This window comes from Manis javanica, chromosome 16 (genome assembly GCF_040802235.1).
Source record: "Manis javanica isolate MJ-LG chromosome 16, MJ_LKY, whole genome shotgun sequence".
NCBI classification, from domain to species: Eukaryota; Metazoa; Chordata; class Mammalia; order Pholidota; family Manidae; genus Manis; species Manis javanica.
This window is the reverse complement of record NC_133171.1, coordinates 4,598,920-4,619,519: the sequence shown is the minus strand read 5'-3', so window position 1 is coordinate 4,619,519 and position 20,600 is coordinate 4,598,920. Positions and strand designations below refer to the sequence as shown.

The 20,600-nt window shown below is 35.4% G+C and overlaps 1 protein-coding gene across 1 annotated transcript in view; it reads right to left on the bottom strand.

Annotated features, from left to right (window-relative positions):
* LOC108390565 (uncharacterized) overlaps positions 1–20,600 on the bottom strand; it is a 298,944-nt gene that overhangs the window by 176,192 nt on the left and 102,152 nt on the right. The window contains 3 exon segments of the mRNA XM_037011044.2: positions 19,293–19,324; positions 19,327–19,399; positions 19,401–19,433. Of these exon segments, the coding sequence (XP_036866939.2) occupies positions 19,293–19,324; positions 19,327–19,399; positions 19,401–19,433 (138 nt within the window).

Sequence of the window (20,600 nt, the reverse complement as noted above, 5' to 3'; positions counted from 1 at the left end):
AATTCTATATCCAGTAACTACCCTCCAGGAATGAAAGCAAAATACATTCTCAGATGAAGAAAAACTATAAGAACTTGTCACCAGATGACCTGTCTTTAGAACATAGCTAAATAAAGTTCTTCAAACAGAAAGGAAATAATAAAGAAGGAATATTGGAGCATCCAGAAAGTAAAAAGGAAATGTTAAAGAGTATCAAATGTGAGTATAAACAATACACTCTCTTTTCCCTCATGGATTTTATAAATCACTGCAACAAAAATTCTAAAAGCATATGTTACTCAAGGCAATAATATTTAAAAGTGGTAAAGGTAAGGAGCCTGAAATAGAAGTGAGGTGTCCACACTTAGCTCCAAGTGGTAAAGTATGGACACCCAGAAACTATGATAAGTCACATGTGTACTTTGCTATATCCAGAGCAACCACTATGAAAACTACACAGAGATATAGGCTCAAAACAATAAATAAGATGAGATGGAATCCTAAAAAGTGCTCAAGTAATGCACAGGATGGCAAGTAAAGACAGAGGAATAATAGAGGAAATAATGAGAAAACAAATATTAAATTAAGCTGTACCATATCAATAATTACCTTAAATATAAAGGTCTAACTATACCAATTAAAAGGCCAATAATGGCCAAAAAGAATTTTAAAGAATGATCTAAGGCTGCTTGCTCTCTCTGGGGGCAGCCACTGTCTCTTTCAGATAATAAAATCTCTTCATGGGCCCATGTCTCCTGAGTCGTTCTGGGGTAAGGAGGGTCGTGGTGAGATACCCTTTCATTGATGTCGTGACTCGGATGAGGCTCTCCCATTGACTTTGCTCTTCCTCCGGAAACCTGAGCTGCTCTGGGAACCCTCACGGCCCAATCCTCCTCCACGGGCTCACCGTCCATTTCCCCAGTCGCTCGTCTTCTCTACCAACACTGACCTTCAGTTTGTTACTCCTTCAGGGCTATCAAGGCCTTCTCACAAAGAATAACAAAACCAGCTAGAGGACATCACGAATCATCTCAGGATGCCCGCCCTTCCCCGCCTCTACAGCAATGGCCTCGCTAACCCCAGAATCTGTGCCCCCTTCCAGCAGGAAGTAGCCAGAGAATGAGATTCTAGGCCCAGTTCCCCAGAGGCCCAATTAAAAAAAGAAAAAAATGGGAATGAAGGCAAATTCTGGCGTGCTAAGACCCCCACCCCTTAAGATCCAATCACAACAGAGCAGATGGTCCCCCACCCCTTAAGATCCAATCACCAACGCAGAACACACCCCACCCCTACTCCTTAAAAATGGCTTCCTCACCCACGAGCTGCTGCTCCCGCTCTCTGGGGGCGGCCATTTTCTCTTTCAGATAATAAAATCTCTTGCATGGGGGAAAAAAAAAAAAGAGAATGACCTAAATAATATGTTACTTACAAAAAATGTACTTCAAATCCAATGACATAGATAAAAATTTTTAAAAGAAATGAAAAGAAAAAGATATCATGCACACACTACTCTTTAAAAAGCAGGACTAGCTAAACTAATATTAGATAAAGGAGTTCAGAGCCAATAAAATTATCAGACAGAGAGGAATATTATATAATGTTTAAATGATCAATCCACTGGTGAAGAATCTTAAATATGTAAGCAGTAAACAGCACAGTTTCAAAATATATGAAGTGAAAACTGATAGAGCTGAAAGGAGGAATAGAAAATTTCACAATTATAGTTAAACACTACTCCCCTCTCATCAAATGATAGCACTCTTAGAAAATCAGAAGGGATATAGAAAATCAGAGCAACACCATCAATAAGCAAGATCAAATTTAAACACACATGCTTATACAACATTCTACCCAACAGCAGCACAATATACACTTTTTTCCAGAGTACAAAAGTGCCCATAAATCGTTCACAAATATCATATCCTGAGCCATAAAAGAAACCCTACCCTATTCAATGGAAAAGAATTGAAATCATACGGAGTATGTTCTGTGATCACAATGAAATCAAACAATTAATAACAGAAAGACAAGAGGAAACCTTTAAACTTTTGGAAATGTAACACCTTTCTAAATAATGTATGGGTCAAAGAGGAAGTCTCAAAGCAAATAAAAAACAGAACTAAATGAAAATGAAAACATAGCATATCAGCATTTCTGAAATGCAGCTAAAGTAATGCTGAGAGGCAAATCTATAGCATTAAATGACACATCAGAAGAGAGGAAAATCACTAATCTGAGAGCTCATCTCGAGGACCTAGTAAAAGAGCAAAATAAATCCAAAGCAAGGTAGATGGATGTAATAGTGATCAGAATAAAAATTGATAAAATTGACAACAGGCCAGCAATAGAGAAAATCAATGAAACGAAAAGCTGCTTCTTCCAAAAAAGATCAACAAAATTAATAAACCTCTAGCCAGACTGACAAAGAGCAAAAGAGAGAAGACAACTCATCAATAGTGGGAAAGAAGAGGAAGATCATTACTGATACTATAGTCATGACAAGGGGAAATTGAGGACTACCTTGAATCGCTTTACGCTCCTACATACAACGACTTAGAAGAAATGGACCAATTTTTCAAATACTATAAATAACCAACACTCAACCAAGATGAAGTAGATGATCTAGATAATCTGTGTAGTCCTATAGCCATTAAGTAAAATGAATTCATAATTTTAAAACCTCAGGTCCTCATGGTTTTCCTAGACAGCTCACCAAAATTTACAGGAGAATTAACACCAATTTTACAAAATCTCTTCTAGAAAAGTAGGTGGAACACAGCCTAATTCCTTTTATGAGGACATTATAACCCTGACACCAAAACCAGACAAAGATAGTTCACAAAAACAAAACTACAAACCAGTATCTCTCAGAAGCTTAGAAAATCCTCAACAAAATAACAAATTGACTGCACTAATGTATGAAAGCATCTTTACCATATAGTTATGATAATCAAGACTGTATAGTATTGGGACAGACACATGAGTCAATGGAGGAGAATAGAGAAGCCAGAAATGAGTTCAGAAAAATCAGCTTAATGGCTGATTTTTAAATAAAATGCAGAAGTAGGTAATGGAGGAAGAGAGCCTTTTTGACAAACCATGCTGGGGCAAATGGGCATCTATAGGCAAAATAATAATAAGAAGAAGAAGAAGAAGAAGAATTGACCTAAACCTCAATCTTGGAATAAAAATAACTTGGAATGGACTAGCTTTTTGAAAAATAAGGAGAAAATATTCAGGATCTAGGGCAGGCAAGGAGTTCTTAGACTTAATGCCAAATACCCAAATCCACCAAAGGACTGATAAACTGGATTTCATGAAAATTAGATGTCTTTACTCTGTGAAAGACCCTGGTATGAGGATAAAAAGGCAAGCACAGACTGAGAGAATATTTGCAAACCACATATCCAACAGCTACTGGTTTTATCCAGCATGACATGTATTATGAAAAAAAAATCAGAATGATGAACTTCTGGTCTTTCTGACAACTAGTTCACTGCATTTGGCCAAAACTTTATTTCACAGAAATTATTCACACACAGAACACCTAATATCTGCAAATACTAAAAAGAGAAGAAAAGATGTTTTATTATAAGTCTAGGTGAAGGTATAAGGAGACACTACTAACTACGTTTCAAGAATAAATGCTGTTGTGTTTTAAGAAAATGCTTACACATTTAAAAAATTTCTCCTTAGGGAATTTTATGTGCATGTTGTGTGTACATGTATGACTCATGTCATCTTAATGCTAGAGAAGACACCCTGGCTGATAAAAACAATATACCAGCCTAACAATAGAGAAACTAATGAGACTTTTTTGGAAAGACAGGGTTAATAGAATGAAAGGAAAAATATTTGTGCTTTAGGGTTCTGTATTATTTTTTTAACTAAATTATGTTTTCACAACCTATGTCTCTTGACTGCATTATAGGAGCTATCAATGTCTTTAAAACTAGCATTATGCCTTCTACATACTTATCTCTACTCACTTCAAAAATACTGCAGGACTTTTTTCACTAGAGCTTCCTTGCAAATTCTAGATGCTCAAGATCTTAGTGAAATAGTTAAGGTCCAATGTTCATTTAACAAGTTACAGCAAATACTCTTAACAAAAATATAATTGTGTCTTTGCAAATAAAGGTGGCTCAAATTTCTTGGCCTCTAGTAATGCAAAATATTCAATGACAATGTGTTACGTATTGGTGCTACAAAACACCAAGTCCTTATATCCCTTATTGCCAAGGTGTCAGCATTCAAGAACAGACTGATTTCCCTAAGAAAATGAGTATAATTCCAAGAGACTGATTTTCTCCTACCTCATACTAAAGGAACTATTTTACTGTTCAATTCAAAATCCTATTTTCTAATTTATATTTCTTATTCTATATGGATCATCTAATTCGACTGAGTGGCTCATTACAGATAAATATGCTGTGCCTTTCTGCCAGTTGTGATTTCACCTGCTTCCACATTGAACAAAGTCAAGTGCATGGTCATAAGAAGTTAGATGCTAGGAGAACTAAATCAGTCAGACCCTTAAAATGACCAAGCCAACCTCATGTTTACAAAAAGTTAATGAGCCCACTTATTATTCAAGGTGTCATAATGGCATTTATTTTTCATTCCCACTGTCATTTTATCAGTACAAGGACAGTGAAGGAACTAAAGGGAATATTACCTGCTGAGGACTTGCAGAAAGAGCCTTCTTTAGAGAGATGTGGATTCCTGATTCCACTCATGTGAAGCATGTAAAATTGTCAAACTCACGGAATCAGAGAGCAAAATGGTGGATGCCAGGGGCTGGGGGGAGGAGAAATGGGGAATGGCTAATTAACAGGCAGAAAGTCTGTTACACAAAATGAGTACGTTCTAGAGATCTGCTGTACGTTGTCAGTCATATAATGAACACTACTGTTGTGTACTTAAGAATTTGTTTGAGAGTAGATTTCATGCTATGTTGCATTCCCACAATAAAGTAAAATTTTAGAAACGTACTAAAAAAAAATAAAACAATCCTATGAACTGGAGCTATTACAAGCCACACCAGGTAGGCTCCTGCTTCGTCAGGTCTTAGGAGCAAATTCTCTCCCTGGTCAGTCGTGGTATCTTTTATCATAATTCACATGTTAGTAAAAAATTAAAAAAGTACATTTTATCCCTGCCGTTCCTTATTTCCCACTTGTCAAGACTGGGCATTTAGCTATGGGTACCTCTGAGAATGTTCTGATTGACTAGTGGGGCCAAACATAAGTGTGTCCTGTCATGGGTCACAGTAGATCTTCCTTCCTAAGCTACGACTCCCGAGGCTTTTTTAAATGTCCAAGTCTTCCTAACCTGCTAGGTCAATTGTGGCATTTCATATTCAGAAAGGACTAGGATTTATCTGTTGTGAATATCCACTTCAGCAGTATTGTTTTGCAAACATATTTGCATAATACAGAGACAATGAGTCTCCACACATTAAATGAGAGAATTTGGTCAAGGAAATATCAGATTGTTTTCATAGATAGTACATTTTTATGAGTGACTGCTGAATATACAAAACATACTTGCATTTGTTAACATATTTACCACAATAGATTAAGGTACACTACACACACACATCCACAATGCCAGGGGCATGGAAATATTTGCTACCCTAGTTTTAAAGACCACGTTTCGAGAAGTAGGAATCCTGAAATAAGGTTTTTATTATTTCAGAAAGAAAAAGAAGTACTTTCAAAAATGACTTTATTAGTGGTTTCTAAAATATGGACAATATGAGTATTGAAACGGTCTATATCAATTGACTGGATGGAATGAAAAACCAGTTTGACTGATAGCACAACCCAATCTCCTTTTATGTTTCCTCACTGCACTGTTTAATAGCCCAGGTACAGAGGAAGCATTGACTGTGATGAATATACAAGACCAAATAAAATGTGGAGGGTGCGAAATGTCCGAAAGCATAAACTATAATCTGATGTTGTCGATCCAATCCACACACACTCTGTAATTACAAACACACTGGGAGAGAGCAGCAAACACATATTTGTACTTCTCCCTCAAACTTTTTTTGATCGTTCACATGTGACACATTCAATTTTATCACCATTTCCACTTTAAAAAAATGAAATGTTAAAAAGGTAGCTTGAAACCCCCCATCGTGTTCTGAACCTTTCCAAATAGTTTTCAGTTTTCTCCCATGAAAGGAAACAACTCAGCAGAGATTCTAACCTGCTGGAAACGTTTTAAGCCCATCTCCTCTCTCTGTCCCCCAGACACTTTTGACACATGCTCCTCCCTCCTTCCTTTCTTAGCGTTAAGCTGTTCTCCACTTCCTTTACATCAGTGGGAACACTTCCCTTACGGGTGTCAGGATCTCTCTAAGGGGTCAGGGGCTGCCCTGCAGAGGAAATGACAAGCTGTGAACTGTAAAGGACAATTCCTTCCACATGTTCCTTTGCTCCCGGGGCAGGGAGGGGCTGCCCACCAGCATCACTTTAGAACCAAGCAGAATTCTGCATCACAGTCCTGTCAAAACTAATTTACAATAAAGACCTGCATGACTGTTTAAAGCTTTTCAATTCTAACAGTTTTCTGAAATGACTTTGATATTGAAGTGGATCAAACCAGAAACCATTGTTGTAATTAATTGTGGTGGATGGTGAAGAAGCTCACAGAGTAAGACGAAGCTTAAAACAACTTACTATTTTTTAAAAGAAATCTGTTAATGGTATACAATTCTTACTACACCTCCAATTAACATCTGTGTGAAATTTTCCCAGCTGAGCCCTGACTTGGAGAGTTAAATGTTGCAGCTATTGGAAATCTTACTCTGTAATCTTATCTGTAAATACAGTTACAAGGTGACAACTTCTTTGATCTGAAAAAAGGAAGAAAGAAATGAAGGAAGGAACAAAGGGAGGAAGGGAGGATTTATCATGACCATTTGAGGCTTTAAAAAGATTTAAATTATTTTAAAATATTTTGATGCATTCTTATGATTTAAAATATTTTGATGCATTTCCATGATTCTTTAAATAAAGGCACTTAAAATTACAGGTAGTGACCTTTTTTTATGCATTATCACTTTGAAATATAGTGTGTTTTCTAAGGCCCACATTTGCACTCTGATAATCAGCTCTCATCTACTTATGCTGCTGGCAAGTCAAAACATCCAAGAGAACAAATGTCATGTCTAAAAATTGCCTCAACATTTCACCAAGTGGTGATTCTGAAGTGACCATTGCAAATTCCTAAAATCTTGGACATATTTATAGAAACACTCGTTCTTTAAAAGCTATCTGTGAGTGAGCAGAGATACATACGAGAGGACAATCCTTGGAGCAGTCGCTCCACAAACTCAACTCAAACTGTCAAAAGTAAAGTCAGACATACTATTTTCAAATGTGAGATTCATAATTAGAATTATGGTCACAACTGAAAGTGTATCTCACTATGGTCTGGGGTAATTACTAGTGTCTGAAAACTTGCTTTTCTTACCTTACACATGAAGGAATGATAGCCTAAGGCCTTCAGGGAACATGATGTGGAGACTCGCCTAAGACTAGCCACAGATACTTGTCCAGGGCTCCCTGTTTTGAGTTCCAGCACTATGAGACCTCAGGGACCTCCCATTTGTGCTCTTGCTCCCACTGCTGCTGATTACTTCGCCCTCCACTCTCTGGCTCTGATTGGTCATAACAGGATACCTGGGGCAGAGCCCTCTCACCAGGCCACCTAAGTCAATAAAGTAGAACCACACATGTAAGGCCGACTGATTTTTGACAAAGGTGCAAAGGCAAGTCAGTGCTGAAAGAATAACCTTTTCAACAAATGGTGTTGAAACAACTGGACATTCATATGCAAAAGCAAAAAACAAAAACCCCAACCTTAACATCACACTTTACTCAAAACTAACTCCAAATGGATCATCGATCTAAAGGTAAAATATGAAACTATAAAACTTTCACAGGAAAACATAAGAGAAAATCTTGTGACCTAGGGCCAGGCAAAGAATTCATAGATATGTTATCAAAAGTCTAATCCATTTAAAAAATTGGAATTGATCAAATTTCAGAACTTTTCTTTTGTGAAAGACAGTGTTAAGAAAATAAAAATGCAAACGACAGGTAGGAAGAAAATATTTTTAACCATATATCTAACAAAGGTATCCAGAATATATAAAGAACTCATTAAACTCAACAGTTAAAAAAAAACAATTTAAAAATGGGCAAGAGACATGAACAGATACTTCTCCAAAGAATATATATGAATGACTATAAGTACGCATGAAGATGTTCAATGACACTAGCCTTTAAAGAAACACAAATCAAAATTGTGATTTCAAATGTAATTTGAACACAAATTAGAATAACTTTTTTAGAAACTGGCAATAGTGCCGATGAGAATGCAGAACAACTAAAGCTCATCATATTCTGGGTGGAAATCCAAAACAGAACAGTCACTCTGTGAAAACAGATAGTTTCCTATAAAGTTACATATACATACTATATAATCCAGCAATTCTACTCCTAGACATATATCCTAGAGAAATAAATAAAATGTTCACACAAAGACTTGTGTATGAATGTTTATAACAACTCTATTCATAATTGCCAAAAATGGAAATAATTCATATGTCCTTTAACGAGTGAACAGATAAATGGTGATACATCTATATAATGGAATATTATTCAACCATGAATAGGAATGAACTGTTAATAGATACAACTCAGATAAATTCCAAATGCATTATGTTGATTACAATAATGCAGTGCCAACAAAAGATTACATACTGGATGACAATTTTAAAAACAAAAAATAGTGATGGTAAATAAATCAGTGGTCTTAGGGATGGGAGGTGGGAGTGAGGGAGTAAGGGTGTTCCCACAATAGTACAAAGGTGGTTTTTTGAGTAGTGGAATGGTACTTTATCCTGGTTGTGATGGTGCTATATATAGATAACACACATCTATATATATGCTAAATTATCTAGAAATGTACACTCTAAAAAGTCAATTTTTCTGTATTGTAGCTTAAAAATAAAATAAACTGTTTGCTTGGTTTATTTCCACATAAAGGAGAAGCAATCCCAGATGGCACTCAAAGCCATATTCATATATTCATTCAGCAAATTTATACTGAGAATCTATGATGTGCCAAATATTGTTGTAATCATTGGTACATGAATGAGCAAAGCAATGATCTCTGCCCTCATGGAGTTTGCGATCTAGTTGCACCTCTTTAAGATGAACTTTCCAAGACTCACCCAAGTAAATAGGGGCATGGAGGTGGGCAGAGATATCCTTTCAGAAGCAGCTCTGTGCTCCATCCTAGAAACAAGGCAAGGGCCAGTGAGAGTACAGCTTCAAAGTCCCTTCTGAGAGTGTATTATCTACAACAAGGCTGCAACTTATGCCATCACTGGGTCACCTCTTGCCCTCTTTTTCATCTTTAGGAACCAAAACTAAAGAAGACTCCAGAAGGTCTACTTTATAACAAAAAGCAGTTTCAGGTAACACAATATAATCAAATCAAAGTAAAAGATGAATGAATAGCTTTAACATTTATTATCTTGTTTGATTATTCCCACAAACCTGAAAGTAGAAAATTCAGTTATTACTATTTTTATTTCACATCCCTGCCGAAACCATCTCACAGAGGTTTCACAAATATGAGGTACTGAACTTGTGATTCACAAGTACATAATACAATAATCAATAGTGGCTCTCTGTTCCCTCTTACATGTGATAGTATTTACATTGTTAGTGTTGATAAGGAAATTCTAAAAAAGAGACCATGGTCATATTTGATATTTATACCCTCATAGTGATATACTTCTGAAGATGGGAAGTGGCCTTGTGGCTAAGAAATTTTATTTGCATGGCACATCCAGACAGAATCACAGTCTGAAGTAGAAAATCATTAGACTTTCTGGATACACACTCTTATGGGAGCCCCAAAGGGCACTGACCCCATATTTGACCCCTATATCACTGACCCACTTGCAAGCAAGAAAACTCAATCCCCATTTTTTAAAAGAATATTAGATTAAAAATGAGTGCCAGAATTCTCTCGTGCTCTAAGTGGTGTTTTTCTACACTTGGGTGGCTCAGTCATTCCAAAAGTTCTCAAAGCCTTATTCCTTCATCCTTATTTTGTCCTAAAGCCAAAACCTGCAGCAACTGGGAAAACAGTAGCATAACCTGAGAGGGGCCAGAAGGGAAAGTATTTAATAAGATTGAGGCACTTATAATTAGAACTCCAAATAACATCATTATTCCTTAGTGATTTATTATTTTTCCTAAATTTCACAAAGATTTTTTAAGGCTGTTAAGCTGCTTAATGTTTTAAATTTTTTTCTTACATAGAAGATACTGGAAAGGTTTTTTTTTTTAATCTACCCTGCCTTTTATCTCTTTTATCCATACCACATAGGAAGAAGTATCCTTTCTCTTTCCCAGTGCTCACTTCTGCCACCTATTTTGCTCATGATGGGAATTCATCCCAACGATGTTCTTCTTTCTCTTATATTTTCCCTCTTTCCTCCTCCAGATCTTTCCCCATTGTTTTTGAAGGGAAGGGTTAAGTGTCCATCCTTCAAACAATATATCAAGTCTCCCTTCAACCCCTGGCTCCATTAAGTTGCTCTTGAAGCCCCCTCCTTCACCTCATTTTCAAAAGCATCTTCTGTATGTGCTGCTCTCATTTCCTTTTTCTTCCTTCCCTCTCTGGTCATCACAGCTTAGTTTGAGCCCTCGTTGCTTACATAGTCCCTCAGAAGGCATCAAAGTATACTTTCTCTTCAAAGCTTAGGCCCTTCCCCTGCTGAAATGAGGCACCCACACATTGCTCCTGAGCTTTCGACCTATTTTTATTTCATCTCTAAGTTAGTCATAATCTTCTTATTTTCCCCAACACTTTAAATTCCATTTGACCAAAACCAACTGTCAACTTTTATCTGAAACCTATTCTTTTGGTTCCTTTGGGTACCTCGTCTCTGATGAGGGCAATACTATTCTCCTGAATACCTGAAGAGAACTACTCTTGACTACAGTTTTCATGTTCTTCTTTATGACACAACTATTCACCTGCCAAACCCTGTTGATTCAACTATAACATGTCTTTTGAATTTACCCTCCCCACTGCATGCCCCTGCCACTTTTCTGCCCTGGAACCTTACCATCTCTTCTGTGAGCTAAATGCAATGGCCTCCTTACTAGATTTCTTGCCTTAAAGCACTCCTTGCTTGAATACATCTCCATGTGCACGCTGGAATCCAATGATCCCTTTCAGCTCTTCAAATATACTTTGTATCATTCTAACTTCTTAACTTTTCTTGTTGCTTTACTTTTAACTGAAAGAATTTCCATCTGTGCTTTCCTTTCGATTCCAAACTATTCTTCTAATCCCAGGACAAAATTGTGAAGATAACACATATTCCCCAAGATCATATCAATATAAGGTTTTAAATGGAGTTGTATTAAAAAGAAGTTCAAGCAATTTTAACTGCCCGCAAAAGCTCACAAATTTGTTTCTGGGAGGCCACAAGCATGTCCTACATGAGTGCGTGATCTACTCACTTATTTATAATGTCCCATAATGGCTTTTGTAACATCTTGGATTACATAATTATAGTATATACAGGATACCTCATTGGTTTACAGCATAGTACGTACTATAATATATAGTATGATTCCATGTCTTAGAGAATTTCAATGAAAAATTCTCTTTTAGCAGGTTGGCGTGTGTTTCCATACAGTTCCCCTCCTGCTTGAAATCTCACTGTGAGACTACTGAGCTAAAGAACAAATATCTTTGACAAATAATGCATATTTCCCACCATTGCCCATTCAACTAACAACTAAATCTTTGCTATTTAGCCCTCATTTCTCCAAGTTTGAAATCTCTCTCAGAAAGCTTGAGGGTCCTATTTGTAAATAGAGCGCTGGTAGGTCCGCCCATAATCTATTGAACATGTGTACATATATGTGTCTCAATGTCTCAATGGTAGAATAGGTTTGGGCTCAAGTAAGCCCCTGGAGGTCAAAGATCACATGTTATTTTGGTTTATATTACCCATAGCATTTTGAGCAGCATGCCTTGTTGATGAGGATTACACATTAAAACTCTCCTAATTGAAATTCTGCATCACAAAACATATACAGATATTACCAGAGACCATTGTTCATGTGATGTAAGCACATACAAAACAAAATTATTAAACATAACAAATATTTCCCTAGCTTGAGCATAAAAAATAAAACAGCCTAAAAGATGATATGAACCCAAAAGTTATATCATGAGTTTCTTCTTCTGGCCTTTCATAAATATTTTCTGGCCTCAAACATCTACTTTTTTTGCAAGACTGATCACCATTTAAAACATCACCTGTGGGATTAAATTCAGAATTCTCTCACGGTATATGTGTGTGTGTGCTTGTGTGTGCATGCACATGTGTCCTTGTAAGTGAACATTTAAGTCACTTTTTCATGATTTGGGAGCTGTACTGGATTGAGCAGATTATATATGAAGCCTATCACCGTCGGACAGCTTGTGGAAGATCATAAACATATTTTTCAGATAGAAACGTTGCAGCCATGAACACACCACGTGGTCACCCCTTCCCTAAGGTTTGTTCCTTTAATTGTAAATAGCCAGAAAACCATCAAGCCAGAGTTTAATAAACTTTTAATTTGAAATGAATTACCACATGTTGTGTTTGTTTACCCATTATTAAATCTCTTAGCAACATATCAGTGGCAGAAACAGCATACTGTATCACAGCCCTGATATATTAGAAAACAAACCCATGGGGGATATTAACTGCTAATAATATGTTTGGGAAGCCTCCAAGAAAAATAAGTAAGTGTAGCAATGTAGCAGAGACATGTATTCGAAGAGATTTTTATGTTTAGTTTTTGTATAAATCTATTCTGAATAGGAGAAAAAGGTCCCTGTACAGTCTTTGAATGTGAAGCTTGAATCAGTCTCCAAGCTCAGAGCAGATGATAACCAGCCCATTCCAAACCAGCCTATATTCCAAAGCATTTTCCTAAAGCATAAAAAATTCTTCTTCTCATGGTCTGTAGTGTTCTCACATTGAATGTGTCAATACGCATATTTCCTGTAGTGTCACCTGCCCTTTCACGCTAACTAGGAGCAGCATTCTAAAACCCAAGTTCAGAGCACTGTGCAGAAAATGTGGAAAGTACAGCCTCAGTATCCCGAGGAAAAACTAGGAAGCAAAAATGATCTGGTGAAAAATGTTCTAAGAGTAATTGTTTCTAATATTCTGCCTAGTATCCTAAAACTAGGTAAAAATGTCAGTATCACAGTAGTTACTTTCTCCAAAGTTAAACATTCGAAAAGATTTTGAGCTCCATGCCTCATCCTAAAACATTGAGGGTGGGGGGACAAAAAAAAAGAAAAAAATCCACATTGCAAATGCGCATTATTTTTTAGTGTCCCACGAAGTCACTTGGGTTGACTGGGCATTTGAACTTGATATTTAAACAAAAAATAGATTGCAATGTGTTCTATCTAATGAAATCATAATCATTTCTTTTACATTTCTTGTTTTATTAATTCTGTTTTAGGAAGACAATCTTCAACTATCAGAAAAGGCTTGGACTTCTTCCTTCTCTTTTTACATCTCAGATTCCCAGATTATACAGATTATATTCTAATATTAAAGTAATTTGTTTTCCCAGAATGAGGGCATCTCAGACCCACCAATTGGAAGATGTGACTAATCAGATTCAACCTAAAGATGTTGGATAAAAGTCACTCTCCTACAGACACAAATGAGTAAGACTTAACCAAAAGGTCCACAAATGTCTTCAACAGAACCAGCCCACGAGGCCATTTGGAATGAGGCTAAATCTGACATTGGCTGGCCTTTTATGTGAGTCTGCTGTTCCTCAGACAGCAGTGCCCACAGCTTATTCTACGGCCCCCACGTCCCCACCTTCCCGACATCCATGCCAAGCATACTGACAGTACAACACTCTTCATCATCCACCCAGGATATCTGCATTAAAATCCATCAAAAAATGCTTTAAGTCAGCTTCATGCTGTACTTTTGAGGACAGCTAGCTCTAGTCATTATCCTCCACAACCTGAAAATGATGCTGGTCACCTCCTATGGTGCGTAGCTGCAAGTAAAGCAAATCCAAGTCCTCAAGTGTGGGAAACAATACACTTAATTGAGTTGCTTTATAGTGTTGGCATTTGTCACCCAGCTTTAGTATAGACGGTAGTCCCCCTTTATCCATGGTTTCGCTTTCTGCAGTTTGTTACCTGTGGTCAACCGCTGTCTAGAAACAGATGATCCTCCTGACATACTGTTAGAAAGCCAACAGCGCTACATCACAGAGCCTACATCATTTACCTCACTTAATCGCCTTATGTAGGCACTTTATCATCTCCCATCATCACAAGAAGAAAGATGAGTGTAGTAGAATAAGGTATTTTGAAAGATGGACCACATTTGCATAACTTTATTACAGTACATTGTTAAAATTGTTCTACTTTATTATTAGTTTTTGCTGCTAATCTCTTACTGTGCCTTATTTATAAATCAAACTTTATCATAGGTATGTATGTAAAGGAAAACACATAGTATATACAGGGTTCAATGTTATCTGCTATTGCAGACATCCACTGGGAGTACTGGCATGTATCAACTGTGGGTAAGAGAGGACCACTGTATCTCATTTCTAATTTATTTTCTCAAGTGTGTGTTGAAGCTGGTTGATATAATTTCATATCTATTAATTCTGTGTGTTCAATTTTAATATAACATTTCCAGGTATACATAACTCTATAAAGTGACATGTAGTGGTTTGCAGGTGGTGATATCCAGGTGTTTCTCAGCTGATGAGAGCAGTCTGCTCGCGGGGAGACAAGTCAGGCGTGGAGGAGGGAGGAGGGAGCCCAGGGCTAGTTCTGGCTCTGCCTCTTAGGAAAGGAAGCAGGGATTCCAGATAGGGAACCCAGCAACCAGTAGCTTTATACTTGGCCCAGCAAGGCAAAATCTCCAAGGGATTTAGAAAGTCCAGTCACCATTTAAGAAATGTTTATCACTGGAAGTTGAGTATGAAGCTCTGTGTAGCCCAGCTGATAGGCAGAACAAGACAGGAAGGTACCTGCCACCTAGAAAATCAAAGGGTGCAGGCTCTGGGTCTGGCTGTTAAGGCAGGGATCCAGCATCCCTCTCCAGGAAACACTGCTGGGCCCTCAACCCAACGCTCAGTCACTCTGCACTGTCCCTGGTTGAACTCAGCTGTTCAGCAGTTTCAGCCTCTCCAATGGACACATTCCCCTTCCCTGCATCCATCTCTTTCCTGAGCTTCATGTGCATTTTCCCAACAGTCTCCTGAACATTTCAACTTACAGGAAACTCAAACTCAGGAGGTCCCAAATCAACCTCATATTTTTTGCTATAATCTTGTCCTTCCTCCTTCCTTTCCTATTATCTGCTAGTTAATATCCATTATTTATCCATGCTAAAAAATTAAGAATCATCCTTAATTATCCTTCACCATCTGTATCCATTAGTCAATAGGGACATTCTTAGTCTTAGTCTTATGGTTATTCTATAGCACCTCAATACTTTATAAATTTAGACTCTCCTCCAACTCTATTACCATTGTTGTAACTCAGGCCCTTATCATATGTTGCCTGCTCTAAATTTTTTCTAACTGATCCATTTTTAGACCTGTCCTCCTCAAACTCTTCAAAAATTACCGGAAGGACATGTCTCAAATAGAAATTAAAATATATCACTCTTCTTCATAAGACCCTTCAGTGGCTACTCACTTAATCCCAACTTCTCATCAGCCACAAAAGATACAAAAATGGCAGAGAAAACTGTGAAGAAAAGTTTTTACTATTCTAGAAATTCCGTATGGATAAATGATCTATCAAACATAAGGAAAAAAATAAAGACTTTTTCAGACATACAATGGCTAAGAGAGTTTACTGTTTAGACTCAAACTCTAAATGAATTACTAAAGATTTATTTCAGCAAGAAGAAAAATGGAACGAGAGTGAATAGAAGCTATATTAAAAATACAGTGAAATGCAGATATCGATCATGTGTCAGTAAATTAATTTTCTATCAAAGGTAAAGAAAACCTGCATTTCCAGTTTAATAAAAAAGTGAAACTAAAAACATAGCAAACAATAATGTGAGAGTACATGGAGCAGGTTGATGGGTAGTTAACACATGCTAAAAGTCTGTCCTATTCAGGAAGAAAAAAGAAATACTAGATGGACTTAGATTTTTAAAGATATTTTACAGTTAAATAAGTCGATGAGAAAATTAAGAAAACATCTGAATAATTAACAATAAGATCTGTCTTTTATAAACAGTAGAGGATAAACAAAATAAAATTATTTTCAGTTAAAGAGAAATGCAGAAAAGAAAGTACTTTTTAAAAGCAAAGAAATGAGATGGTAAGCAAAATGCAAAATAAAATGTTGTCAACAAGTACAAAGATAACAGGAAGAACAATAATTGCAAAAAAATTAAACCAACCTATTAAAAAACACATATAATCTACTAGTCTTTAATACAAAAACAAGATCTAGATTTATGCTGCCAAGATTTATGCAAAAGAACACCAGAGATGAATTTAAAAATTTTCTAAGTGTGGAAAAATAGGTGCCATGAAAACATATCAAAACAATCCAATGGAAGTATTAATATCAGAAGACACAGATTGTAAATTTAAAACATTAATAGACATATAGAGGGTGACTGTATCTACATGAAAGAAATAACAACACAAAAATCACAATAATCATAAACTCGTATGTACTTAACAACATATTTAAAATATATAAAGCAATATTTAACAGAATATAGGGAGAATGGGACAGATCCAGTCAAAATTGGTATTTCACATATATCTACTAAATAAATGAGTTAAGCTTTCAAATCAAGGAGATTAAAAAGGTAACCCCCAAGAAAACTTGAAGTAAAGAGGAGTAAGGAAATAAAGCTAGGAATATAAATACATAGAAAACAAAGAATCAATGGCAGATCTTAATGAAGGCAAATGAGCAGTTGTATATTTTTTAAAAAATGAATAAAAAGATAGAACTCAAGCAAAACTGAGAAGGAAAAGCAAAGAAGACATGTATTAATATTAAGAATGAAAAGAGGAGCATAACTATAGATTTAGTGGTATTTCAAAATTATAATAGTATTTTATGTATTTATAGATACACAGAATATCTACTGAATAATTCACAAAAAACATTAGTGTCCTACAAGGAGAAGAACGAAACTGCTAGGAGTGGGCAGCAGCGAGAGGCAGCTTTTATTTTGAACAATTGGAATGTACATCTTATTCAATAAAACTGTAAAAAATGGAAGTATGTTTTAAAAGACAATATATTATGTATATATACATAAAATGTGTATACATATATAACACTTAATGTACAAGTTAATTCAATTACTTTTAAAGTAATTAAGTTAATAATAAACTGTTTAAGTGGTCAGTAACAATCAAAAATTGAATCAGAAATTGAGTGTTTCCCACAACTCATTCCACCTAAGAAAAAGGCACCAGAACTCTTATAGATCAATAGGAAAAAATGTTGTTAAAGACCCAAAGGAAGTGGACAAGATATAGGAACTAGCGCTCAGAAGATACAACCCAAATAATAAAGAGAAATACATGAAATAAATGCTCAAACTTACCTGTATTAAGAGATATTCTAATTAAGACACAGAGATATTTCATTGCAATCGAACTGACAAAACTGACAACAGCAAGTGCTGATAGGATGTAAGCCAAAGAAACTCTCCCATGCAGATGTTAGAAGGATAAACGGACGCAAGTACTTTGATGACAATGTGTTACTGTGTAAATTTAGGAAATGTGTGCCTGTGATTCAGTGATTCCTCTGCCGGGTGGATATACTCTAGTGAAATTCACAACCAGGTGTACAAGGAGGAGGACATGGGTCCAGCAATAATCATTGTAGTCCTGTTTGCAATAGAGTAAAGCTGAAACACTATGCATAAGAAAAATAAATATATTTTGTCACAATAATACATACAACTGTACATGCAATTACACAGCAATAAAATCAATAAACCAAAAATACATATAAATGTGTGTGTGTGCAGATGTGCTAATCGCAAAGACAATACTGAGAGAAGATAAAGTTGCAGAAGTGGATATAAAATATTTATATAACCTTTATAAGAATAAGAAAGGCATTATATGTTTTTTATAATTGCATATATATGCAAGGACTATACTAAAACATGCATGGAAATGATCAATAATATATCTAAGAGGGCTGGGAATAGAATCAGGGAACAGTTCCCAGAGGGATTTAATCACAGATGAAATGTTCCTTTTTAAAAGAAAACAAGTGAAGCAAATATGCCAAAATAGCAAGAATGGACACAGCTAGGTACTGGGTACTGATTAACATTATGTTATTATTGGTATAGTCTGTCTAAAATATTTATGAATTTCAAAAATGAAAAGTAAGTCCTTACTACAGTGCCTGGAGCATTAAAAATATGTAGTGCATGTAATTATTTTTACTAATAATATTATTAGATTTAGTTTTATGCTATTAAGACTATTAATACCACTATTACTGCTACTATTTCCAATGCATGCCCTATTCTTGCTGTAAGACTGTCATTACTACTAGAGGATCTATCCTGTTAAAGAATCTTGGTTTGAATATTTTGTAAAGGAAATAATTCTTTTGCAAAATAATTAATAATAATCTCCAATATATCTCTTCTGTAAATTGAAACTTTTGTACATTAAATATTTCAGAGAAAGTATTTGCTCATTTATTCCTTCATTAAGCCAGTCTTTGAAAACAGAAGCTTATAAAATATATTATTTGAGAACATTCTTCTGAAGACGTTTTCTCTTTCATGGCCATTTTTGTTAACATTCTTGTGAGCATGTAAGAAAGATTAAAATTGACACCTGAGAATCAAAAAGCTAAATTTTCCCTCAAAAAAAACTTAAAGAAGGTTTATTAGAGTCATCAGGCCATGGAAAAGGTCCTGTGTTTCAATGAAGTTATTTTATATTTGATTGTATATAATAATTATGCAATGTGAAGATTAATATTTTTGTTAATGATTTTCTCTTTAAAAGACACAGAAAGAAAAACATTAATAATTAAAACTTACTTCCCAGTTTATGTAATATAACACATCTTGAAATGTTAGTAATAGAATGCTAAAAAAAGTCAACTAACCCTGAAAAGAGTGTAAAGAGGAGTTAGCTTCATTCATCATCCATTGATGCACAAATATTTTTCTCTGTTACTTTCTCTGAGAGGTCAGCTGTATTATCCACATTTGATTTTTCTCTGCTTCAGGAATTAAACAAACCGGAAATTCAGGGAGAAGCTGATTGTGTCTTTCATAGGTTTTTTTGATCATCCAAATGCAGAGGAAGTTTAGCCGCCTATTAAGAGAGAAATCTTTTATTTAAACTGTTGAAAACATTATGCACACCAGTAATTTTTCCCTAGAACATTGATAAAATTTGCAAGATCTGAAAGGTCCATGATGAACTCAATTTTCCATACCTTGCATTTGCTTTGGTTTGGTTGCATTACAAAGAATGTTTTGTATGTTAATGATTTACGTTTGTGCTTCAGATGTTGCCTTTGCTCTATAGAGACATTGGTATTTTTTTCTCTGTTTTAACTTATAATTCTGTTTAATTTCTTTTTGCAAATAACACTGTTTGATATTCACACTGGGATGAAATTAGCAAAATTCCTTCAGTATTTACCATCTGCAAGAAACAATATTTTGAAAAACAGATGACAAGTTTGTAGGATCTAGTGGCGAATGTACAGGTGTCCACTGTGCAATTTTTTTCAACTTTTCTCTGTTTATGGTTTTAATAATAAAGTGGAAATTATCCACTTTGTGGAAATTATCAATGACACAGGACATATTTAGAAAATTGAGGAACTGGTAGAAAACAGTTTCTAGGAAAAAGATAAAGGCCAGTGGGCTCTACAGATAAATTATAATACATTACTTTTTTCACCAAATTATTTATTTAAATGAGAAGCCAAATCAAGGTTTTAGTGAAATCGAATTATTCTAATGTTCATCAACACTTTTCTTGACCTTGTAAATTTTAAATATCACTTCTTGATTTTATGTTGAATGTAAAACATATATCTCTTTATGATCAATACCTGTACTACCTAAATTATCTTTTATGGAATGAAGTTAGTGCTGATTTTCTTTGCTAAACTTATGGAATACTGAATTTAAGGTAAAAATTACTGAAAAAGTTAGTGAAAATTATACTTTTCACATTACTAATAAACCTATATCAAAATTTGTTTTCTTTTAAGGCTATATTTTCATTTGCATTTTATTTTGATCTCTTGATATAGTATTCAAGTCACAAATTTGTTAAATATTTTGTTACAGATTTTCTATAGTTTTCTTCAAAATTTAGGTGATTTTTTCAATAACTCTTTTGGATTCATTTCTAATAGTCTTCCTTTCCAAACTTATTTATATCAGTGTTTCTAATCCACAGAAGCTTTTAAAAACTTCTGGTACTGACTCTCCACCCCAAAATAACTGAATTGAAGTCTCTGGG